The 24,889-nt window shown below is 31.5% G+C and overlaps 1 protein-coding gene and 1 long non-coding RNA gene across 3 annotated transcripts in view; one reads left to right on the forward strand and one right to left on the reverse strand.

Moving 5' to 3' along the window:
• Positions 1 to 24,185, forward strand: part of LOC145297595 (conserved oligomeric Golgi complex subunit 7-like) — a 93,242-nt gene extending 69,057 nt beyond the window's left edge. For both annotated transcript variants that reach the window (XM_080143653.1, XM_080143652.1), the window contains exons 19-24: positions 533 to 636; positions 7,941 to 8,071; positions 11,385 to 11,468; positions 15,810 to 15,924; positions 21,052 to 21,183; positions 24,000 to 24,185. In XM_080143653.1, the coding sequence (XP_079999779.1) occupies positions 533 to 636; positions 7,941 to 8,071; positions 11,385 to 11,468; positions 15,810 to 15,924; positions 21,052 to 21,183; positions 24,000 to 24,163 (730 nt within the window). In that variant the 3' untranslated portion in view covers positions 24,164 to 24,185. The remainder of the gene's footprint in view (positions 1 to 532; positions 637 to 7,940; positions 8,072 to 11,384; positions 11,469 to 15,809; positions 15,925 to 21,051; positions 21,184 to 23,999) is intronic.
• LOC145297597 (uncharacterized) overlaps positions 18,185 to 24,889 on the reverse strand; it is a 32,182-nt gene continuing 25,477 nt past the window's right edge. The window contains exon 2 of the long non-coding RNA XR_013870280.1: positions 18,185 to 18,695. This is a non-coding gene — a long non-coding RNA (uncharacterized LOC145297597). The remainder of the gene's footprint in view (positions 18,696 to 24,889) is intronic.

Genomic DNA, 24,889 nt, shown 5'->3' on the forward strand with positions numbered 1-24,889 from the left:
ACTTCGGGTTTGATCCTTCCTACTTACCTACCATAACATTTTTAAAACTCCCCCCCCCGTCCCGGAAACAAAGACTCGGGCAACGCTGGGTACCCCCGCTAGTAATAAATATTTAAGATTTTAGTGAAGGATCACTTTCTTATAAATTTAAAGTAAAATTAGCACTCACTTCATGGCCAGTTAGTACAGTCAAAAAAGACATGTAATCGATCAGAATAAAGAAAAAATTGTAAAAAATACCAAATGTTTTCCTTGATTTTTCATTTATAAAACTCTGTCAATGTTAAGTTAGCACTTATTAACTGTTAACCCTAATATTCCTCAATGTTTAATTTATTTCATTTTAATATGCACGTACATCCGTTTAATATACTTCATTTTCTTCCTTCGCCATAAGGTAACTTTTATAGACAATTTATATTAATTGCCGGCAATAGTTCTTGGACAAACCTAAAGATGCTATTATTGTTCAAAATGGTCCTACCATGCCACAGTTATTATAGACATTTTATTTGATTTTTTTCTTTCACAGAACAGCAAAGAAATTTCACTTGCTTCAACAACATGCATCATTACTTTTGTCTAACCAAATTGACATTGATGCTTTGGAGGAATTTATGATTTTACTTGATGAAGGTAAGGAATTTTGTTGTTTCTATTTTTTTTTATCTTTGTTGTATTATTTTACTTCTTAAATCAAAGACTCAGTAAATAATGATAGATAGTTTGGAAGATGAATTTCTGGTTGCATGCCATCAGGACTTGTTAGTCACAGTAAATTCTTTGCTTTAGATATATCATAGTATTGGTGTGCTTAAAAGACCCAGAAAGAATTGCCAACCAATTGCTTGAATAGACTGCCGATGGAAAAAGAAGAAAACCAAAAATAAACTGGAAGCAAACAATCGAGAGATTTGATTGCAATAATTTCCCCCACTCTTTATCTGTGCCTAAACCTACACGTAGATTCCATGAATAAAGCTTCTTTCTTGGAACTACATGCCTGTGGAACTCTGTTCTGTTTGCCTGCTTTCCAGCTGACTACAATATGGTCATCTTCAAGTCCAACGTAAACAAGTTCTTGATGAGCCGTTCCCCTTAGGTAATCCAATTTTCCAAATTTCCACTACTAACAATTACTACGATATTGTCCCATTGACTACTGTACACTCATTAACCCTTATCCTTGAGTGACCTTCGGGCCTTGGTGACTCCTTTGTATAAAAAAGAAAAAAAAACTTGTGAATCTGGCTTCAAATCAGAACCGATGGTATATTTTGGCTGCCTCCTGCATCACAAGAGATAAGAGTTCCTAAATCTAAGTAAGTGCTTAAAAGAAACCAGACAGCTACTTGTATATAAAAAATATGTGATGATATATCTTTATTAGTTGAGTTGCAATAAGATCCTGATTGATCTCTAGCCAGTCGCTCTTTGCTAGATCAAAAATAAAACCACTTAAATATATCATGTGGGCACTCATTTTTCAGTATATCACCTACATACTACCAGATTAGGCTGTCTGAAGATATCAGCTTCCTGACTCAAATGCACCGAACATTGATGGCGATTTTTTTTCTCTTTTCCTTGGGAAAACTCGATTATGTTCTTTAAAACCAAAAACAACAATTATAAAGAACTTGAAGCATAAAACTTTTTCTGAAATTACTGGATTTAGCATTAAATAACCATAAAGGGATTGATTTACCATAAAACAAAATAACCAAATCGCAGTAAACTGTTAAGATAATCCCCTTTTAAAATTGTTTATTATTGTTATTTATATATGAAATAAGATCCCAAGAAAACTTTGTTTTGATGCATTTCAAAATCAACACATCTTCAATTTACTTTACAATACATAAGTCAAACTTTTGAAAAAATCTTGATTAAATAGTTAAAATTTAGTTGACTATATAAATATTGTCTTGTGCAAAAGTATAAATTGAATACTAGAAATGGAACTAGAATGCAAGCTAAGAAACATAAATATAAAAAAAAATCCCCCCCACCCTTTTTTTTTTTTTTTCTTTAAATCAATGTTTGAGTTTAATTAATTTCAGGAATGGAAAATGATTGTTCAGTTGTGACAAGTGAGTACAATTCTAGAAATGTTCGAATCTCGACTAAAATTCTATTCTCAATACTTGGGTATTTTCAGAATTCTTCCATTTCTCATTTCAGTTTCAAAATTATTAGTCTTTAAAAACTTGAAAGAAAATTGAATCATTTCTTGTTTTTACAGTCAGTGTAAAATTAGTGCCTGGAGATTATATAAAGTTTTTAAGTAAATTTTTTATGATACTGGAAGAAATTGCTCAGATGGTAGTTTTGTAGAATTAGATATGCAAGAGAAGTAAAATGTTCATAAAAATTTGATGCTTTTTGTTTGAGAAGGGAGATTTATAACTTGGCTAATTAGTGTTGTTTTCATGCAAATATTCATCCTATGGTCATACCTATACACAATTTGTAAATAGACCAATCCATCTGTAAACTTTTTTGTTTACTATTTTGGAGGGAGGGGTGGGCACTACTTATCAAGACCATTAGTTTCCTAGGCTCTTCTCATGAAACTCTTATGTAAAATTGTGTGCTCTTTCTGATTATGCAGTCAAATCTGATTATCTCTTTACCATAAGCCATGAATTATAAATTAAGATGTAGAAATTTCAATTTTTTTTTTAACTGGTGCATGGAATCATACAGTGGGTGTCTATTCATGAACAAAACTAAGTATTATACTGGTATTTAAATATAGCTTTATTGAGAGTAGGTATTTACCTGCCTCCCCACCAAAGGAGAGCTTAATCTGGGGTGTAGCCATTGAATGCCTAAAGAGCATTCATAGCCGGTATTTACTACTCCCCTCAAAGAAAAAAAAATTGAATAGATATGAATTAATCTCAGAAATAAATCTCAGAAAATTTTTCATATAGATTTTGGATTTCTGTAAAAGATGAAAATTCCCATAGTCAACCAGAACTTATGCATTTTGGGACCAAATGTAATATTGCCGATGTCCATGACAATACGGCATACGCTTGTAATGCTAATATTGACACATTTTTTTTTCTTATTTTATTTTTTTAGTTTAGATTGTATTTGGGTCAAATGTTGACCTAATAATGTTGAGAATATGTTTTTAATGTTAAAACATTGTCACATCTTGAATTCTTCATGGTTGCAATTGTGAAGTTGTAAAATCAATAAATTGATACAATTCATATTCCCAAGTTTGACAAGATGCATATGAAGAAGGTCAGAGGTTACATCAGCCGGCACATTGGGAGAATAACATTGAAGATGAATAATCCAAAAATCAATTCTCATCTCTAAAGCTAAAAAAAAAAAAAAATGCCAAAATCGTCTAACATAATTTATGATTTAATTCTTATTTTGTTCCAGTCAAATGAATAAAATAATTAAAGGTTTCTCTTTTAGATATTTTTCCCCCCCAATTTATTCCTTTTGTTTGCTCTTTATTCAAATCTTTCTATATTCTGAGCAAAATGTCTGTTTCTCTTCTGCATGGTGGTGTTGGAAAAAGAAAAAATATCAACTGTTGTATGACCTTGAGTTTGAGTCAAGGACATAGCCAGAGAAAATGTCAGAAAGTTCAAACTAATCAGCTTTGATGTGTATGGGAAAAGAAAAACAGAAGTAGGAAGTCCATAAATCATGTAGCATCATCAAGGAACTCATCCTTCTACCTGCATTGATAAAATGAGTCAGTCAAAAGTAACAACAATGAAGCTCTTCCGAAGCAAACATCCTCTCAGACTGTCCTCTAAATGAGGCATATTCCAATGCAGAGCTGAGGGATGCTGCAGACACTACCCAATGATGAACCCTGCGATGGAGTGAAACGTTATAATGATGATGATCAAGGAAATTGAGATATATCTTAGAAATAGTTGCTGTTTTGGAACAAATAGGGAAGATCTGTTTTAAAAATGGTAGTAATATAGATAATAAGCTCTTTCTTTGTTTAGCCTTCTTCATTTCTTTCAATCCATGGCATCAACAAATAATTCAACTTGCACAGAGAAATAGCATCAGACAACAAAGACATTATCATCATTTGTTGTATGTAAACAACATGGGGACGTAAATGGATGATAACGGTTAATGCTACTAAGACTAAACTTCTTTCCTTTAACCATTGCAAGAAACTTTATCAACTACCAGTTACCATAACTAATAATATGCTACGTGTGAGCTCTTTGTTCAAACTCCTCAACTTAACAGTCACAGGCAACATGAATTGGAACAAATATGTTGATGACCTGCCAAGGCTGCTTCTGAGATGGTGGGCTCTTTCTACTGTGCTAGAAAACTATTTGCACCTGACAGTATCCTGTATCTCTACAAAGCTACTATTCACCCATGCATGGGTTACTGTTTCCACATCTAGGCTGGTGCATCTTCCTCTAGATAGGGTTAAAAAAAGACTCTGCACTATCCAACCTCTGTCTCATCGATGCAATGTTGCAGTCCTGTGCCTGTCTTAGCCCATATTTTAATAGAATAAGCTCTGGCGAATTCATAGCATTTGTGCCCCTTCAATGTGAATATCCCAGACTAACCCAACAAGCAGCAAAATTCCACTTCTTCACTATAGAAGTCTCTATATGCCGGAAAGCCTTCTACTCTAATAGTTTATTTCTACAGATTGCTAGGCTTTGGAGTCCATCACTAGGTGCGTCAAAGATTTTGTGAAAATAGTGAATAATTCCACCCCATCTTTCCAAGCTTATAACTCCTTGAAAAATGTAATTCAAGCCCTAATTTTTTTTTCAATTAAAGGAGCAAGGACCAAGGTTTCATTAAAAAAAAAAAAAAAGGTTTTACACTTCGGACTTTACAGGTAAATTTCTAAAAAAACAGTTCTTTTTTTTGTTTTAAATTTGAATATATTATTTATTGACCTTTTCTCTTCAATTTCTGATATATAAGACTGTGGTACATAAATTAATTATTTACTTTTTAATAGACATTTCAAAATGTGAAGCGTGAATTATTCGACCCTCTGTCTTTCCAAGCTTATAACTCCTCGAAAAATGTAATTCAAGCCCTAATTTTTTTTTTCAATTAAAGGAGCAAGGACTAAGGTTCCATTAAAAAAAAAAAGAAAAAACAAATAACGTGGTTTAAAAAAAAGGTTTTAAACTTCAAACTTTACAGGTAAAATTCTAAAAAAAACACGTTTTTTTTTGTTTGTTTTAAATTTGAATATATTATTTATTGATCTTTTCTCTTCAATTTGTGAGTAAATTAATTATTTACTTTTTAATAGAAACTTGAAAATGGGGAGGGGCGTGAATTAAAAAAAAACGTTTGTCTAAAATATTATATTCGGTTTATTGGAATGAACATAAAATTTCACATTGACCCTGAAAATATCGTAAAAATAGAATCAATAGAAAAATTTTGATAGATTTTTAAAGTTTAAAAATTGAAAAATATTGAGTTCGGAAAATGTAATGTGAACAAACATCTCACTGCTCAACTTCCTACATATTGCCCTTGCAGACATGGTCCTAAATAGTAGCTACTTACATCCAAGTGCAATTCACCTTGTTTGGGAATGAATAAGAGTAAAAAAAAAAGTATAAGAAATATGTGCTACTAAACATTACTTGAATCAGCATTTTCATCTTTGTTGTTTTTGGATTTTATTTAATAAGGAACGCATCTTAACATATTTATAGGATTAAATATGAATGAGTTCTGCTTAAGAACAAAGTTTCAACTGAGGTCGACTATGAAATTGGCTTCATAAAACCGTCAACCATAACATCTTTATTCATGTTCCCTCTGTCCAGCGGTGTAGATAGGTGTAAAGGAGGGGAGCAGGAAGGGCAATTGTCTTGGATACAGATTTAAAAGTATTAACCATTTCACCTACAACAATCCTGAGCATCTTTTTTTTTATCTCTATATGTCCAACATAAGTATACATGCCTACAAAGTCAAAAAAAAAAAAAAAAAAAAAAAGAGCTCCATTATTTTTGAAAGGAAGTCGGCTAAATATTTAAAAAATAAAAATAACAAAAGAATTTTATTTATGACAGTCTATTTTATTTTGGAACAATTTGTTTGTGTTATATGGGCTAAAATCTAAATTTATGGCACTAAACAATGCTACATAATTAATAATTTTTTTGTATTTTATCAGTGACAATTGGATGATCTGATTTTTTTTTTTTTTTTTTTTTTTTAATGGGTGTGACAGGTGATAATGTACATACAAATGAAGGTAGTGTTTTTTGGTGCTTATTCAGATTGGCATTTATGATGATAAACAAAAATGAAGAAAAACTTATTGTATACCTATTTATCATGGAATGAAGATGATATATTCCAAAAATCACAAAAAATGATCAAGTAGGATTTTTTTATTTCAAAAAACAAATTTGCCATTTTTTATCAATAAGTGAAAGCTGAAGTCATTTTAATATTCTTCAGATTTTGTTTTTAACTTATATAAAATGATCCTTCTAAAAAAAAAAATATTTTCATCATTTGAAAATATTGTTTTCTGATAAAAAAAAATAAAAAAATTTTTTTAGATACACATTATGTTAATAAATTATTGTTTGTTTTTAAATCTCACGTTTCCGTTGTTTTCCTAACATTATCCAAAACAAAATAAAAATTGCAATAAAAGTCGGTTGTCTATCGTTAATTCTACTGTGGCCACTACTTTTTTCCTCCTCATCGGCATGATTATACTTGATCAAATTATGTGATTTTTGGAATATTTCCTCTTCGTTCCATGACTGGTACATGCACCATACAGACTTTTCTGTATTTTCTTTATTTTTAACTAGCAGTTCAGCCTGGCTTTGCTCGGGTTCTATGTACTGTTCATAACTTTATGTATATATATATATATATATATATATATATATATATTAAAAAGTTTGACTCGTAACCTACATCTAAAATTTCAAGTGTTTGGACCCAAAATTGACAGGAGTTTGGTAGAGTCTGCAAAGATCAACTCTTTCAACTTTGACCTCTTGGCAGCTAAACTTTTGCCCAAAAACTGATTTAAAAGCTTGCTGCATTTTGAATACCCTTTATGAAATAAAATGGAGGTGGAAGGACCTGGATATTCAACGTTTCGCCCGATTTATGCGGGCTTCTTCAAGAGGGATCGTCATTGACGTTGAGTATCCAGGTCCTTCCACCTCCATTTTATTTCATATCGTCGGATTTAATCCAGCTCAACAACAATACCCTTTATGTAAAATTTCAAATGTTTAGACCAAAAATTGGCTGAATAGTTTGCTAGAGACTGCAAAAGTTAAATCTTTTGATCTATGCCTCCTTGGCAGCCAAATTTTCAACCAAAAACCAATTAAAAAAGACTTGCCCTATGTCTGAATACTTTTTATGTAAAATTTCAAATGTTTAGACCAAAAATTGGTAAAGTAATTTGGTAGAGACTGCAGAGGTCAAAGTTTTAAAAATTTTAACCCCAATTTTCAACCCTTAACATTTATTGTTTTGGACTCAAATTTAATTAAAAAGTTTGATCCATGTCCAAGTAACCTACATCTAAAATTTCAAGTGTTTAGACCCAAAATTGGCGGATGAGTTTGGTAGAGTTTTTAATGGTGAAATCGTTGAACTTTGACCCCTTGACTGCCAAATTTCTGGCTAAAAACGGATTAAAAAGATTTTCCCAAATCTTAACCCTTATGTCAAATCTCGAGTCTGTAGATTGAAAATTGACAGAGTAGTTTGGTAGGGAAATGTACACACACAGACACACAATTTCACTTTTATAGATATAAAGATTGCTGCCATACGTACCAATTTGAATAAGCACCTGTTTTTTTTTTGTTTTTGTTTTTTCTTAAGATTGCTTCGGAGTTGTATTTGTATTTTGGCTTTTAATCTTTTCTGCCTTTTATTTCCATTTGAAGGTGACACTCCATCTGTGTTGTCTGATGTTTGCAAAGAAATGCATAAACTGAGCCAAGAAGTTCACAAATTTGGATTTGATATTGTTTTTGCTCAACTGAAAAAACATTTGGTGAGATTAGCAGAAATGGAGGTACATACTTTTTTTCTCTTTCCTTTCTTAGGTGTTTTTTTTTTTTTAAACCTGTTTTCTACTTTTTGCAGAATATTTAATGATCTTTTACAGTTAATCCAAATAATAGATGTTTTACAGGAAGTCAAGTGAGTTGAGGAATAAACACCCGATTCTAAACATAATACAATTCTAGTATGAATAATAATATTAGGAAACATGATAGCCCATCACCTAATGATATCACAACCCAATAAAAACACTGGTCCCTATCACCCCGCTAAGTTGGCATCAGGAAAAGCATCCAGCTTATAAAAAATAAAAATCTTGCCTTCAACTAAGGAAATGATTTCCAAAGAAAATCTGTTGAATGAAAAAACTTTTTTTTTTTCTTCCCTTGAGCAAAATATCTTGCCATTGAAGTGTAAGGAACCACTGTAATAGGGGTCTAGACTTTTAGAGGGCAACCTTGGTGGAAAGTTGCACAGCAAAATGTTTGTTCACATTACATTTAAATTTTTGCATGTTAGTAATACAGTTGGGCAATGCAGGGAGCAAGTTGGTCTTTATTAGTTTGAAGATGAAGATGAAAATGAACGGTCAGGTATATTCAATGCTGAACACCATCTAATGGTGAACAGTGGTTTCAACAAAAAAGGAGTGCGTCAGAGTTGTTGATGTATATATGCACGTGTGCTTATTATTACACACAAATATGGTTGGGTTGCAGAAAAAATTGCAAATTTTGTCATAAGAAATAAGTGCACACAAGCAAATACAAAAAAATGAGTAGAATTGTCTGTAGAATCTCTGGCACTAATTTTCTCTTTGCCTTTTATCTGACCTTCAATTGAAGAATTTTGTTACAAAATCATTAAAAATAAATGTAAAATCTTCGGAAATTCATAAAACCAGTTAATAAAAAAAAGACTAATGTTTTTCATAAGGTTGGTGTTGATTGTAGTAGCAGCAGCAGCAGCAAGTATAGGCAGCTTGTGTCTCACTTTGTAGTATAGCATACATAGTAGCAGCAAAGATTATATCATATGTTTGTGTCAGTATCTGCAGAATCCAGTTATAAAATTGTCAAAGATATATGAAAGATTTTTTTATAAACCTGCAACAACAACTAATAAAGAAAGACTTATCTATTCCCAAGAGGTTGTTGTGTGTTTGTTTCTTTGTTATCAACAACCTGATTTATATAACAGTACTAGCCTGGGTGCCTGGTGTTGCCCGAGTGTTTGGAGGTGTGTGTTGAGCAAAAAAAAAAGTTGTAATAGGCAGGCAAGCTCGAACCCATACTGCAAAGACAGAAAAGAACATGAAAAAAAGTGACATCTTTGCTGTTGCACCCATCGCCAAACTGGAAGTGACATATGTTAAAATTAAGGCTAAAAAATTGAAAAGAGGGGATGACTTTCGAAAAAGCGACCCCTCCCTGTAGAAAAGTGCCCAATTGAGGGTAAAGGAATTAATGTTTTTGGCCAATTTTTCGATGTTTGTCGCCGAAGGGTCAAGCTTCAAAATGATATCAATCTCGTGAAAATCCGTCGCCTCTGTCAAAAGTTGTAGGCAGATATACATACATACATTTAAACAGACAGGTGAGATTTATATAATAGATAATGTTAATTAGGAGTTATGCAAAACCTATTTAACCAATTTTTACAACATTTGACAGAAAAATAATGCAATTGAACATGAACCCATTAAATATTGTTGATCCAAGATTTTTTTATTTTATTACTAGTATTATTTACCCGATTATCAAATACGCTTAAATATGATATTTTAATTTGTCCAGATTTTGTATATATTATTATAGAGTCATGATTTCAAAAGTAAAAAAATAAAAAGTATTTGGGTGCCATCAGCTAGAATCAAAACCGAAAGCATTTAAAGCTGGTGACGTTACCACTGTACCTACATGACATGTATTTCAACTGATTAAAAATTAAAAATAAACTAAGATGAATGTACAAAATTTATAACGATTTTTTTTTTCAATTTGGACCCATTTTTGACTCCTTAAAAACTTTTTTAATTGGCTAAAGACCCATAAAAGAACGGTTCATAAAAAATCCAATCATTTGAGGCCCCTAGCACCGGTCTGTGACTTTTAGTTTCGGAAGAGCTAAAGTTTTAAAATATGGAAACAGACGGACAGACATATAGCCTTTTATATATTAGATTTCCAAAAGTGAACATTAATCTGATACCATTAATTTTAAATGAAGTTTTTAATTAAAAGGCATCAAAGATATGTATCAATTGTTTTGGCTTGTTTTGAATTATCAAGCAAATTAACATGGAAGTAGTAGTATAGGTGGTTGTCCAGAATTCTCCATATATTAAAAAAACAAAAATCCAGAATAATTTTTATGATGCATATATCCATTAGAGAACAAACGATCATATTCCAAAAAAATTACATAAATTGATCAAGTAGTTTTATTTTTTTAAAGAAAATCATTTTTAAATGATTTAAAGCGATTAATGGAAAATCATAGACATTACAAGGCCGATCTCGCAAGTTTGGATTATTGTTGAGTTATCTCCCTTTGTTTCTTCAAGATGGCAATGTGAGACCGTCTTTCTGTGCTCATTCATGAAGTTTGATTTTCTGAGTTAAAAATAAAAGTACTTGATCAGTTTGTGATTTTTGGAATATGGCATTTTCGTTTCATACAGATTTTTTTCTTTATTTTTGTTTTTAATATCGGGGAATTCTAAACACGAACCATAATATAAATTTTTAAAATATTAATAAACACGTAGTCTCAAAAGCTATTGAGTAGAATTGCACCGAATTTGAATTTCAAGAGCTTTTTGGATGCCAAAACCTTTTCGGGTTAGTTCATACCAAAATCAGATCAATAGATTCTTGGCCACTTTTGAGAATCACTTGTTTTCTGTCAGTCTATGGTATGATTCTATGCAATTCTAGGATGTCCACCTTCCCAGACTTTATCTTCTTGCCGTTTGAGAAAGATTTGGTTTGTTGCTAATCACCTGAGATGCCCTTACTGGGGAATGTCAGCAGGGTTGCCCAGCCAATTTTGTTCAGCCAGAGTGCTTTTCCTCTAAGATGCAGACTTTTCAAATCGTATTTTCCTAACTTTGTGTCTTGTCTTCCTGCTATAGGAGGTAGATAAATAAAAACTTAGTATGATGCTTAAATAAAGCAAGGATTACATTAAAAAGCCGCCCTTTTGGTGGCTTTTAGGTTAATATCAACAAAACGAGAAAATAGAATTTCAGTATTAAAAGGAAAAAAAAATATAGTTACATTCATGTTTTACAATGACAATTATTTTAAAATTGATTACAGGTTTGGACCTCACAAAGTGCAGGGAGTGCGATAACTTCAGATTTGCCCACATTTAGTCTTTCACCGCAAGAATACATCACAAAGGTAAGTTTCTTTTTGGTCCCCTGACAAAAGGAGGGTGGACCTGTAAATTCACCTCTGTCCATTTGTGTGTCTGCATTTTTCTCAATAATTACGCCTTGGAATATTTTGAAATTTTGCACAAACATTAAACATGATATGAGTAAAAAAAAGTAACAAAATGGATTTTCCAGGAAAACTCCGGTTGCCCCCTAGGAGTGCTTTTTGTGTTAAAATAGCTAAAAATTGACACTTTTGTGCTAATTAAAATAAATTGATGCTTTGGATTTTTATAAAACTTTCTGAAAAGTTCTAACTAACTGATTTCTAAATAATTTTGTTTGTCTATACTTCACGATAACTCTTGGGTGTACCCCAGGAGCTCTTTCAGGGCTAATAAAAACACTCCATTTTTGGGACTATTTTACCATATTTGTCCAAAATTTTCTGTTTATGTCTATTTAGCAGTTTTGCATGGTGCTGAACTCAAATTTAAATATGTTAAGATCTTGGGAACTTTTGGGACTAAATTAGAAGGGTGGGGCAATGATGAACTTAGTCATTTCTTTATTTTTTACATGGGGTAGAACTCAAATTTACATATGTTAAGGCCTAAAACTACACCGTTTGTTTATTTTCACCAGGATTTGACATCCCCTGGGGACTTTTGTGGCTAAACGGGAGGGGGGGGGCAATGCTGAACCTAGTCATTGGGGGGGGGAGTTCGTTCACTGTACACTCACGGGGGACCATGCATGCTTCACTTGTTCTAAGAAAAATTATTCAAAATTTTCTATTTTAATTGCTTTTGTGTTATATCAACTTGAAAGAAAAACTGTCATATACTACCTAGATAAGGAGAATGAAATAACCTGTTTATATATATATACATATATATATATATATATATATAGTTATTTGTGTTCCTTTTCGAATAATTAAAATTTTGTATACCTTCCTTATAGGTTTAAGTTTTTTGTTTTTTTTTTAAATTTGAATAAATTTTCAATATCAAGATTTTTAGTTTATATTAACATTCAAACACGGCAGTGTTTGAATGTTAATATAAAAACACTAGTGTTTTAATAAATGGTTAAGTGGCAGTTTTAGTCATTTAGAACTGTTTTAAAGCTTTACCACTCACTCATTTTTTGACCAAATTTCAAACAATTATTACAGTTTATAGATCACTTTCTCAGCTACATTATGAAAAAAAAAATTTCAATTTTTGTTCAGTAAAACAAAATTTATGATGAATTTACTGGTATTCAAAATCTTAAAAAACGTAAAGAGGTGAGCGACATTTTTTATGACTGGTTTCCATCGCAAAAAGAGGAGTAACAAGTGAAACAGAGAATGAAAGGGAGATAATTGGGGGATTTTATTGAAAGCAGAAGTGTGCTGTACATTGTCATTATATATATGTATGTTATGTTTATGGGGGACAAAAATAAGACTGAAATCAAATAAAGAACAAGTGAATTTACTGGAAGCCTGGAAAAATCATGGATTAGAATAGAAAAATGCGAGCATGAAAAGTAAAGGGTTAGTTGTTAAAACTAGAAAAGAAAAGGACAAGATATTCTAGTAAAAAATATAAATTTATAACTTAAAATATTGCAGCATTGAGAATTTTTTTTAAATTCAATTTATAACATTATATAATCAATTCTTAATGCTGAAATATTTTAAGTTATAAATTTATATTTTTTACTAGAATATCTTGTCCTTTTCTTTTCCAGTTTTAAGAACTAGTTCTTTACTTTTCCATGTTTAAGCTTAACCATATTACTTTTTCTATTATATATATATATATATATATATATATATATATATATATATAAGAATTAATGAGATCTCATGAAACTTGCTTGCGCAACCTAGTGATTGCTAAATTACTGTTTACTTTGTATTTTTTTTTTTTTTGTTTAGTAAACCTTCTTTCCTACCATCAACAGTTGCCAGTTGCATTGTGATGGCTAAATTTGGCTTCTGTTTTTTTTTTTTTTTTTTTTTTTCAGTTTGGACTTAAAATATACTTGGCTTTTTAAAAAAGTTAGCTTAAATTATTATTTTACATAAATATGCATGATAGTTAAAGAAAACCTGATCAATTTTTCATTAAAATTTTTTTTTTTTTTCAATTCAAATAATTATTTTACATTATTCTTAATACATTTTTTTTGTTTTTGTTGTAATTTTATAACCTCAGTTTGAATTTTATTAATCATCATTCCCATAAACATGGTACTTTGACCAGATTTTGTTGACACTCACACCTGATTCTAACTGATCTCTGCAGATGTTATTTCCATTTTCACAGGTTTGCCTGTTCATAAACAAAACAACCCTGTTATATTTTCTAAACATTTTTCATGATTCATATGAATTGTCTTTTCTTTTTTTTTTATTATTGCAAGGCAGTCACCACATTATCAAGGCCCGAAAGCCACTCTAGGATAAGGGTTAATGGGTGTACAATAGACATCAAGACAATAGTGCAGTAATCGTAAGTAGTGGGAATTTGGTATAATTTGATTATTTAAGAGGACGGTCTTGCAAAAATTTGTTTACATTGGACTTAAAGACAACCATATTGTTGTCAGCTGCAAAGCAGATCAACGGAACAGTTCTACAGGCTGCCAGTTTTAGGAAAGAAGCTTAGTTCATGGAATCTACGTTTAGATTTAGGCACAGATAGAGAGTGGAGAGAAATTATTGATAATGGTTATAGCTAGACAAGTGTTTTTTTGGGTTTTTTGTGTGAAACTTTGATGAGGGGGGGGATCATAGATTTTCTTTTTCTGTAATATATTGTTCCAAATATATGCTAGTATATTTAATTGCATCAATTTCTGTGTAAGAACTCTCTCCTCAGCAAATTGTAACACCAAGTGTTACCTCGATTGTTCTAGTGGACTATTGGGTTTACTTTCAGCAGTTTTGTAACTCTCACTTCCTTTATTTTGTCTTTTAGTTTTCACATTCTGTATAAGTGATGTTTCTGACAAAGAGGAAAGAATTGCTGTTTTATGGTTCGGAATAATCTATCCATCTAACATTTATTGTTAGCTCGTTTTTTTACCTTGAAACAGTATTTTTTTTTTTTTAGCTCCTTACATCAAATGGCCTCATGCTTCGTCTGGAGCAATTTCCTTTAAAAAAATAATAAACCAAAAAAACGTGCTAATCAATTCTTGCAAAGTATTCAAATCAATTAAATTCCTTATACTGTCAAAATTTAATCTTCCTCTGAGTTCAGATCTAAGCCTGTCTTTAAGATTTGCATTAAATATCCACCGTATCATTTCTCTTATGATTTCTTTCCATGCAACACGTGTCTTCAACCCTCACAGGATAGGTTTCACTTCAATACATCATCACACTGCACTACTCATTTTATATAAGGTGAATCAATCATTATTTAATTATTTTTTTAATAATTTTGGTGTTAATATCAGCATAATTCACATGATTGTTTTTTAGTAGGGTGGAGGAGTTGCTCCAGACAAGGCATGAACCCATTTAATGTAAGGAACTAAAAAAAAAAAAAAATGACTTCAAAGTCAAAACCTTGACAACAATGAGGGTTAGATGGAATAGATTTTGACCCAGAAACCAGCAATTTTTACTTCTTCTCAGAAACATCGCTCATGGAATGTGAGGACTAAAGGACAAAATAAGGGAAGCAAGAGTTACTCGGCTGCCGAAAGTAAACTCAAGTTCCACTTTCTACTCTGTTTATAGTAGCCTGTCAATAAAATTTGCCTAAATACAATGAGTTAAATTGACTCTGGATAGTTTCTTTCACAAAGTGTCATAGGAGGTTAATATGCATTCACATGGTGTTTATTTTATGAGTGTTTGCATTTTTTGCCAAATATAGATGATGCTGTCTGCTACACAAGAAAAGTTTTGCACCATAAGCGGTTAAATGTTGCTAGCTACATCAGGTAACCAGCAAAACAATTTCCATGGTTCCAAATTTTCTGAAACCAAAATTCATAGACGAGTTGATTTTCACTTGTATCATAATGATAACCATTTGTAAGAACAAGTCCTGAGAGACTACTTAAATGTTCCATCGCATATCTCGAAGTTATCTTTTTAATTTTGTAAGAGGCTCAAATAAAGTTCAATAACTGGGAAAGAGTTTAGTCTACGTCTGCTCACTTTAAATAATAAAAACAAAATGTATATTTTTTTTTTTACTTAGAAATGCTTCCATGGACTTAAAAATATGAAACTTATATTTCTTACATTTGATGTTATATTATTAGACGTACAAGAATATTTGCTTTTTGATTTATTTTCAAAAGTTCATGCGATAAGTAATTTGACTAAAGTTTGACAATATTATTCCAGGTTGGCCAGTATTTGATGACGTTACCTCAGTTATTAGAGCCTTACATCATGCATGATAACCCTGCGGTTACAGTGGCTTTGCAACATGGAAAACTGCCATATACAGAAGATCAAGGTAAGACTACAAGGTGACCACCACCACCACCATCATCACTCACCACCCCCAAAAAATGAAATGGGTCCCAAATTTTACGTGTCTCATGTCTTCATTTTCTGCAAGATTTTTTTAATGGAAATTGCTTCAGACAAGACATGAAGCCATTTAATGTAGGGAGCTAAAATAAAAAGTTATTTTTCAACCAATTCAGCAACAGATTTGAAGTCTGAAAGTTAATTCCATCTTGTTTGAACCTGAACTTTACAATAAGCGACATATGCAGGTTCTGCAGTTTATTTTTATGCCTTTTAGATGCTTTTCCAAAATGTCGACCAGCTTAACTGAACACTACTTGAGATATTCAGAGTAACTTGAACAAGTGTCACTTGGCTGTATTGAAGTTCTCTATTGTTTCATAGTTCTTGGAATTACAAACCCAAGCTTGAATGCTGCTCTTGAAGAGGTTTTTTTACATTTGAACTGATGCGCGAAAATACCCTGCACTTTCTTGAACAAGCCAGTGTTTTGAATTATTCGGACTACTGTTTTTATCTTGAGTGCTATTCTCATAACGTTTCAGCTGATGTGATCCCCTATCTTTTTAAGGTATATTCTGTTGAACTTGAGAAATCTTTCTGTCGAACGCTGGAATTTGCGCAAAATTCGAACAGAAACCGTTATTTAATCCACAGAGGTAGCATGTTCTCATTTCTTCAGTCATGATTGAGTAGAAGTCTTAAATTATTCACAGTTGTATTTTTAGTATTGCCCGCAGTGAGGATTGAACCTTCAACCTCCATAAGAGTGTAACTTTAAACTGAATTTACCTAGTATTTTATCCATTATACCATTGGTCCTTGCAGACAATATTGTAGTAATGTTTGACAGTATATTCTTTGCTGAAGCTCCCATTAATGAGATATAATTGTGTTCACAGGTATTGTTTCCGATATGTTCGGTAAAATAAGGATAGTTGATGAATTAATGAAGAAAATGACAAAAGTGTGCACAGGAGGCATTGTTTTTTTTTTTGGGGGGGGGGGTGAATCTGTATATATATAAAATTGCTCACTCTTCCTTCACTAAATATATCCTTTGTTTTGCTATCTCCATGTACACCAGTTGCACACTGACATAAAAGTATTTTCCAATGATTTTGTTATTTTTTTTACTTTGTTATACAATTAAGTTATTTTATTGAAAATATTTTCAAATTTTCACAGTTATGGAATTCATGCAACTCTTTTTAAGAAGAATCACTTAGGGATATCACTTTTCTTTTGATACGATCATAACAATGATGAGGATCTTCGTTATTTTCATTAAAAATCGTAAATATTTCCAAATTTTCACCAGCTATAAGCAAATAGCTCTACTGCCTTGTAGATGCCTTGGGAAAGGCAAAAGCTAAGGGAGCAAACTCTAACAAATAATCCAGTTTGGAGTCTCAATAAGTGGATAGTGAAGCACTGCAACATCTTTCCGACAACTCTTGCAACTGCGCTGACTCTGATTGTTTTAGCTTGCTTTTTATTGAACTTTGTCTGCAATGCCAAGAGGGGCTCATAACTGGGCAAATCTAGGTCTACTTATCTGCCCAGACCTGCATTCAGAAATATAACTCTAGCTTCGAGTTTATAGTCATAGTAGATGCTGCAGTTGCTGCACTGCACAAGACTAGAAGTAGAATGGCATTGTTTCATTAGACAGAAGGTTGCCATCATAATTAAATTGATTTAAACGTAGCTGTGATCACGTGTAAACGTTGTCACACCAGCGTTTGCACAGCCTTCCTTGTTTTTGTTTCCCTTCTATTATCTTTTGTAGGCATATCTTAGACAATTCATTTCCAGACTTTTTGATGTGCCCAAAGAATGTTAATGCCTTGCTCTTGCTCACAGAAGTGACTGGCATATCCGTTTACCACCCCTATATAATGATGACCTTAATATACACACAGATGGAAGTGATAGATCACTAGGGCAATATAAATTGTTCATTCAGTATAATGATGAGGGGGGGGAAAAACTTTATCAGCAAACGAGAGAAAGAGTGTGATTAATAAACAACACTTAGGTTAATAGGGTGGTTTCAATAACTTGCTGATCCGTTCATTGTATAATGTTGTGGAAGGAAAATGAAATAAAAGTTTTAAATCAAGTGAAGGAAAAATATAAAACACATTTGGGATTTTGTAACATTGTAGTTACATGTTAACATGGACCCACACGTTGTATATAAAAGTCTCGCAAAGAAACAAAGGAAAGAAAAGCAGAAATTTGACTGTTGAAATAAAAGGCATTTATTCATGGTACTTTCTAAACTATGCCTGCTTCTTGATTTTACAAGTCTCTTCGTTCGCCAAGTAGTTAACTTTTTCTTCTCCCACATTAACATGTCTGCTTGTCCTGTCGTTCCGCCGGTTTCAAATCTCTCGTGTCAGCCCATCTTCACTTTGCTGTTTCGATACACAAGTTTTTCTTAAATCGCTTTTTCTTTCCACTGCTATGTCTGCAGCTCGCCCCACAACACGGTCGTCTGACCATTTTTGATTCAAAGTTTGGATTGTATCTTTTCTTAAAAGTTCCTTTCGCACTGACTCATGCTTCCAAGTTCTGTGATCACCATGCGGTTCCTTTTTTCTCTCCACTTTTCTTTTTCTTCTCTTTTTTCTATGTTGGCACACCGGCTTGGTCATTTGCGTACATGTCAGCAGCTTCGTGACAGTTTTTGAAGTTTATTGCTGGAACTGAAGGACCAATGGTGCTTCTCCAGATTAATACCAATATCTAAAAAATAAAATTACACAAAACCTTTTATGTATTTACTTGTTAGGTTAAAAAAAAAATTGTATGCCAAAATTTACACAAATTCATCCAGTATTTCTGTTTTTAAAAAATAAATACCATTCAGATTTAGAAAGACATTCTTAACATGGGGAGAGAGGGTTTTATTAACTTTCTCCTTGCTTTAATTAAAGTTTGAATTGTGTCCTTTGACCTTCCTAAGGCCAAAAATCGCTGCCAAGATTGTCAGTAAAATTTTATTTATTTATTTTTTTTTGATAAAAATACTGATGGAATTTGTATAATTTTTTATATCTGTTTCTTTTAACCTAACACGTAAGTACAAAGTTTTTGTGTTTTCTTGTTGCAAGCAATATAGAGAGTAATCCGAAGAATAGTTGAACAAATGTATTAAATGTTATAAAGTCAGTAGCCACTGTTGGATTTTTTAGAGTTGAATGATGATGAATATTATGAGAGGCCTGAAGGTCTTCACATCTCATCCACTCAAAACAACAGGTAATTCAGAAAACAGCCATTTTTCTCCTTTTATCAAAAATGTCACTTGCATGTGAGGATTAAAGATAGTGATGACCAATAGACTGAGAAAACCCCAGTTAATGTTTTTTTAAATTAATTAGAATTTATTTAAATTCATTATTTTTGAACAACTTCGTTTTTTCTAGAAAGATAAAACCCTGAATTTTATCATATTAAAGGCAGAATAATATACTTTTTTAGAATTTTTAATCGAATTTAAAATTTTATATTTTTACAAAAAAAAAAAACATACTTGATCAAATTTTTGTAATTTTTGCTGGAGACAAAAATAAAATTTAAATATTTTTTTAAATGTTTTGGAATCAATTAAACTTTTTGGTACCACGCTGAAATAATAACATTATTTCGAAAGCTATTCTTAACATCGGGAAGGGAAGGTGTTTGTAATTATTCTGTGCTTCCGCCTAACAATTTAATTTTTAAAAAAAAGATATCGTGAAACTTGAATTTAACCTGAAAAAACTATTTAAAAATATCACAGTTCCAAAAATACATAAACACCAACTTTTTTTATGTCTAAATAAGATATAGGATGATTTGCTATAAGAATATGCAAAAATATTATAAGTGCCTGAATTTCAAATAATTCCATTTTTTATTACAAGTTTCATGAACAAATTGACAACAGTGCAAAGACGGATTTTAAGATATTTCAAAGTATGACAGCGTAGATGTGTCTAAATATTTATTTAAGCATTTCCATAAATTTTAAAATTTTAATATAACCAAACAGGCAAATACAGTATGTTTTTATAATTGAATTATGATTCGAAACAGCATTTATGGTTAAATACCCTATGTTATTTTTAGCTTTATATTTTTTTGTCTGTAGTCCTTGTCCGCCACCTTACATAGCGGCAATGCACGTAAACGACAAATTGCAGAAACAATTATTGTAATTTTTAAACTTCCACAGTGGTATATATATATTTTTTCTTTTTGTGGTATGTATTCATCAAAGCATTCTCTATTTAATGCTTTATTGGCAAAATTGGGCTTTCAAAAATAAATTTTTAAGATTGCGTAAAAATAATGTAAGACTAATCTGAAAGATAATCATTAATATCATATCCAACAAATTTCACACTTCAAAAAACATAAGATGAAAAACTAAACACATTCAAAATTTGGATTTTCAATTTAAGAATTTGAAAAGCAGCTGAATTCTTTTTTTAATTTTTTTTTTTTCTACAATCCTCAGCCCCCACCCCCACCCTTCAGGAAATATATGTCCAATTCTGGCTTTTTATTTTAAGGGTAGGAGTGACCACAAATGAAGAAGATAGAGTTTATGTAAGCAAATATATATATATATATATATATATATATATCAATTATGAAAAAAAAAAATTAGACCTTTATAAAGTTCATTCTTCACTTAATAATCGGTGAAAATTTCATATTGATTAGATAATGACCTCATTTTTCATAGTTTTATAAAGAAACTCTGTGAAAACAAACCTTACACAACCATCTCCATTTCGTCAGTCATTAAAACGATTTAAAATAGAGAGGCAGCTCCATAATTGTTGTTTCCCCATCTCCTATTTTGTCCTTTAGTTCTCACATTCCATGACCAATGTTTCTAATACTGCTATTCCATTAGAAGATTCCCTCTTTTTTTTCGCCAAGAATTATTTGATCTTTTTTTAAATAAAAATACTGATGAAATTTGCATAATTTTTTTATGTCTGTTTCTTTTAACCTAACACGTAAGTACAAAGTTTTTGTGTTTTCTTGTTGCAAGTTTTTGTTTTGATGTAATTTTTATGTGATAATTTTTTAATTTTATTTTTAGATATTCCAGAGCACAGTGCTGATTTGTGGTTGCAGTCCATCACACGTGGAACAATGTTTTTGTACTGTGAAGAAATTCTTAAAATTCCTGAACTCAGTCCTCATGGAACCAAACAATTGGTCACAGACATAGGTAAATATGTAACATTGTGCTTACAGAAAATAGCAGAGTCTCTCATTGGCATGTTGCAAGTACTTGCTTAATAAATAGTGAAGTCGTTTAACAGTGGTGGTAGCAGTGGTCGTCATAATGGAGAGACACTAGCGGACACAAAGTTCTCCTTTATAAATAGATACATTTTGAATTCCAAGAAATATGAATTGACCTTCAATGATACTAAGGTATAATAATACGCTTTAAAACAGGGTGGAACGATAAAATTGTCACCCTAGAAAAGACTGCATGATTCCATTTCCGTTCGATAAAAATCAGTTTTCTGTTTTTTGTTGCCGACCATGTACTAGTTGGCCAGTTGTGTACAAATCCCAAGAGCAATAGGAGTCTTTTATCATGTCTGAAAGTTACACAATGTCTAATGAGCAAGATCGGAGATGCACCGCTGTACAACTCCTGCTCTCTACCGATCCAAGTTATGAGAACAGGACCATTGCCAACACTCTCAAAATGCATCTCTGGATTGCCATGAATTACAGGGACGTGCTCAGGGTGATGAAAACAAAGTTTCCGGCCACGGTTATGTTTTTTGGTGTGATTTCAAGTGAGGGCCACATCATGCAACCTTATATCTTCAAAGTCGACACCAAAGTGTACCTGGATGTGCTGAAAAGTGTGGTGATCCCCTGATGCAATCTGGTGGCCATTAGCAGATCCCTGGGTGTGGCAGCAGGACTTGGTGTCAGCCCACAAGTTCAAAGAGACCCAGGCTTGGCTTCAGAAAGTCTGCTACGACTTTGTACCCTTCTCTCATTGCCCCCCCCTCCTCCCCTGACCTGAACTTACTGGACTACTTCGTTTGGTCATATGTTGAGAACATCACCAACATGATCCCCGAAATCAGCTTGATCGCTGCTATCTGCCGAGTATTTGCGAATCTCCCAGTTCTGGACCCATATCGAGGCAGTGATTGAGGCTGAAGGTGGCTACATTGAATAGATGTCAGTTCTACTAAGTTCAATTAAGTTACCTGAATTGAGTTTATCGATAAGTTTTAAAATAAAGCTGTATTGTTGTTTTCTTCAGGGTGACACTTTTCTCGTTCCACCCGGTATATTAAAACAGAATATTTAAGCTGGGAGGTGGAGTAGATATATAGTGAATCTTCTCTTTGAATTCACTTTTTCAGAGTGCTCCATTGTAGACGGCGATCTGGTTAATAATTGATGATAGGTTTGAAATTCTACAGCTAATATTATGGATAAGGGTTTTGAAAATTCTATGTTGATGTATTTTAGCTTTTTTATTTGGCTTATGGTAATGTTTGTGTGATCCCAATCAGATGTTCCTAACACTATTTTGTCTGTGAACTCTCCTGAGAGCTATTTTACCACATATGCATATATAATTTTTTTTTTTAAATCAAATATGTTTCTAGGTTAAAGATATCCAAAGATAAAAAAAACAATGAATTTAATGAAGTTATTAATATTGCTCAATTAAAAGAGCAAGATATACTTTTATTTAAATTGGGTTATCGAATGAGATTTGACTGAAATATTGGCATTATCTGTGTCATGACCATCTAAATTGCTTACTTGAAATTAAAAGCATATATATAACTGATATTTTTAAATACTTTCAGATTATAGATTATATAATACTGTAAAATTAAAGTCCGTATAAATATTAGTATCAATAGTTATAAGACAATCCCAAGCAGATAAAAAAGCTCAATATGTGAGATAAAATAATAGTATAAATGAAAATTTGGAATTAAATTTAGTAAATTAAAAAAATTACAACAAATTTATTATTCAACAAGGAAAACAAAATTTTAAAATTTTTTTTCCTTTAAAATTTTGTATTTCTTGTTGAATAACAAATTTGTAATTTTTTAAATTTACTAAATTTAACTCCAAATTTTATATATATATATATATATATATATATATATATATATATATATATATATATATATAGTGAATAAATGACAAAATTCATGATGTTGACCATCTTATAATTTATTCCTTTAATTCAGTTGACATTTACAATTCTTGACAATATCTGTTTCGTAACGCAAAATCAATCACTTAATTATTATATCAATCAGTGAATCTATTATGCCTTTAACTCATCATAATAGATTCACTGATTGATATAATAATTAAGTGATTGATTTTGCAATACGAAACAGATATTGTCAAGAATTGTAAATGTCAGCTGAATTAAAGGAATAAATTATAAGATGGTTAACATCATGAACTTTGGAATATAGTCTTTTGTCATTTATTCACTATATTGCTCTGTAATTACATTGAGCTTCTTAAATAAGGATTGGTATATATTATAAAAAAATATATTTCCACAGAAATATATATATATTCTTTTAATGTTCTGTAAACTTTAATTAATAAAGAGAACAAACTTTCATAAGTTCATAAAACAATTTTTATTTACATACAATTGTTTCTGCCCTTCTCAAACGCATATTCTTAGTATATAAAGTATGCAAAATTAGACAAGAGTATCAATAATCTTAAAAGTGGCTTCCTTAGTGCCTGGAACAACTACTGTTCATTTATTTTTTTATTATTTCTATTTTGATTGTGAATAAACAGAAATATTTCCCTCAATCTTTCCTTTTAAATAATACAATATGATTGACAGATTGGGAAATGTATATGAAAATACGCAAAGAAAGTAAAAAGGGAATGGAAGACCTTTAAAAATTCGGATACCTTCATTACTGCTGGTAAAACTATTTGTCATTTAGTTTTTATTCCTTATTTCTGCAAAGTTCATATGAAGATTCCATTCTTCTTCTCCTTCAGATTACTTATGCAATGTGCTGGATGATCTGGGTCTCAGTGCGGATCAAATGGGAAACCTGAAATTGTTGCTCAAAGCGAAACCAAATGAAATGAGAGAAGTTTCTGAAAGAATGCCACAGCGACTCGCTCACGCAGTTAGCCGAATGAGAAACATTGAATTGTAAATAAAATATGGGAGATTATAAATCATTGGTATTTTTTTTTTTTTTCTTGGATATTGTAAAAATGGGCAAAAAAATGATGCTTGTTTATATTGGTGTTTTTTGTTTTTTTTGTAACCAATGCATTTCAGAGAAAAACATTACGTAGTTACATGTCATGGTGAAATTAGTATCAATTCAAAAAAATTATTAAAAAGGATCCAGCAGAAAAATCTAATTTATAAAACTCACTATGTCTGTCTGTCTCCATATTTTCAAACTCTATCTCTTCCAAAACTAAAAGTCACAGAGCAACGCTAGAGACTCACAACCTCAAATGATTGAATTTTTTATGGACCGTTTTTTTATGGGTCTTTAGCCAGTTAAAATAGTTTTTAATGGGTCGAAATTGAAAAAAATGGTTATACATTTTGCACTATTTTAAATCAGTTCATATGCGTGTCACGTTGGTGCAGTGGTAACATTACCAGCTTTGAATGCTACAGTTTTGCTTTTGGTTTCGATTCTAACTGAAGGTACCCAAATACTTTTTTTTTTTACTTTTAAAATCATAAATCTTATAATATATACGAAATCTGGACAAATTAAAATATTATATTTAAGCGTATTTTACAACTAGGCAAAGTCGGGTGCCCGCCCCTCCAATAAAAACAGATTTTTTTCAAATTATTGAGTTTTATCATGTTTTAATGTGAAATAGATGTGTGATAATTCAGTCTGACAAACAAG

The sequence above is a fragment of the Euprymna scolopes genome, chromosome 18 (genome assembly GCF_053919585.1).
Source record: "Euprymna scolopes isolate OS-2025 chromosome 18, ASM5391958v1, whole genome shotgun sequence".
Lineage (NCBI taxonomy): Eukaryota > Metazoa > Mollusca > Cephalopoda > Sepiida > Sepiolidae > Euprymna > Euprymna scolopes.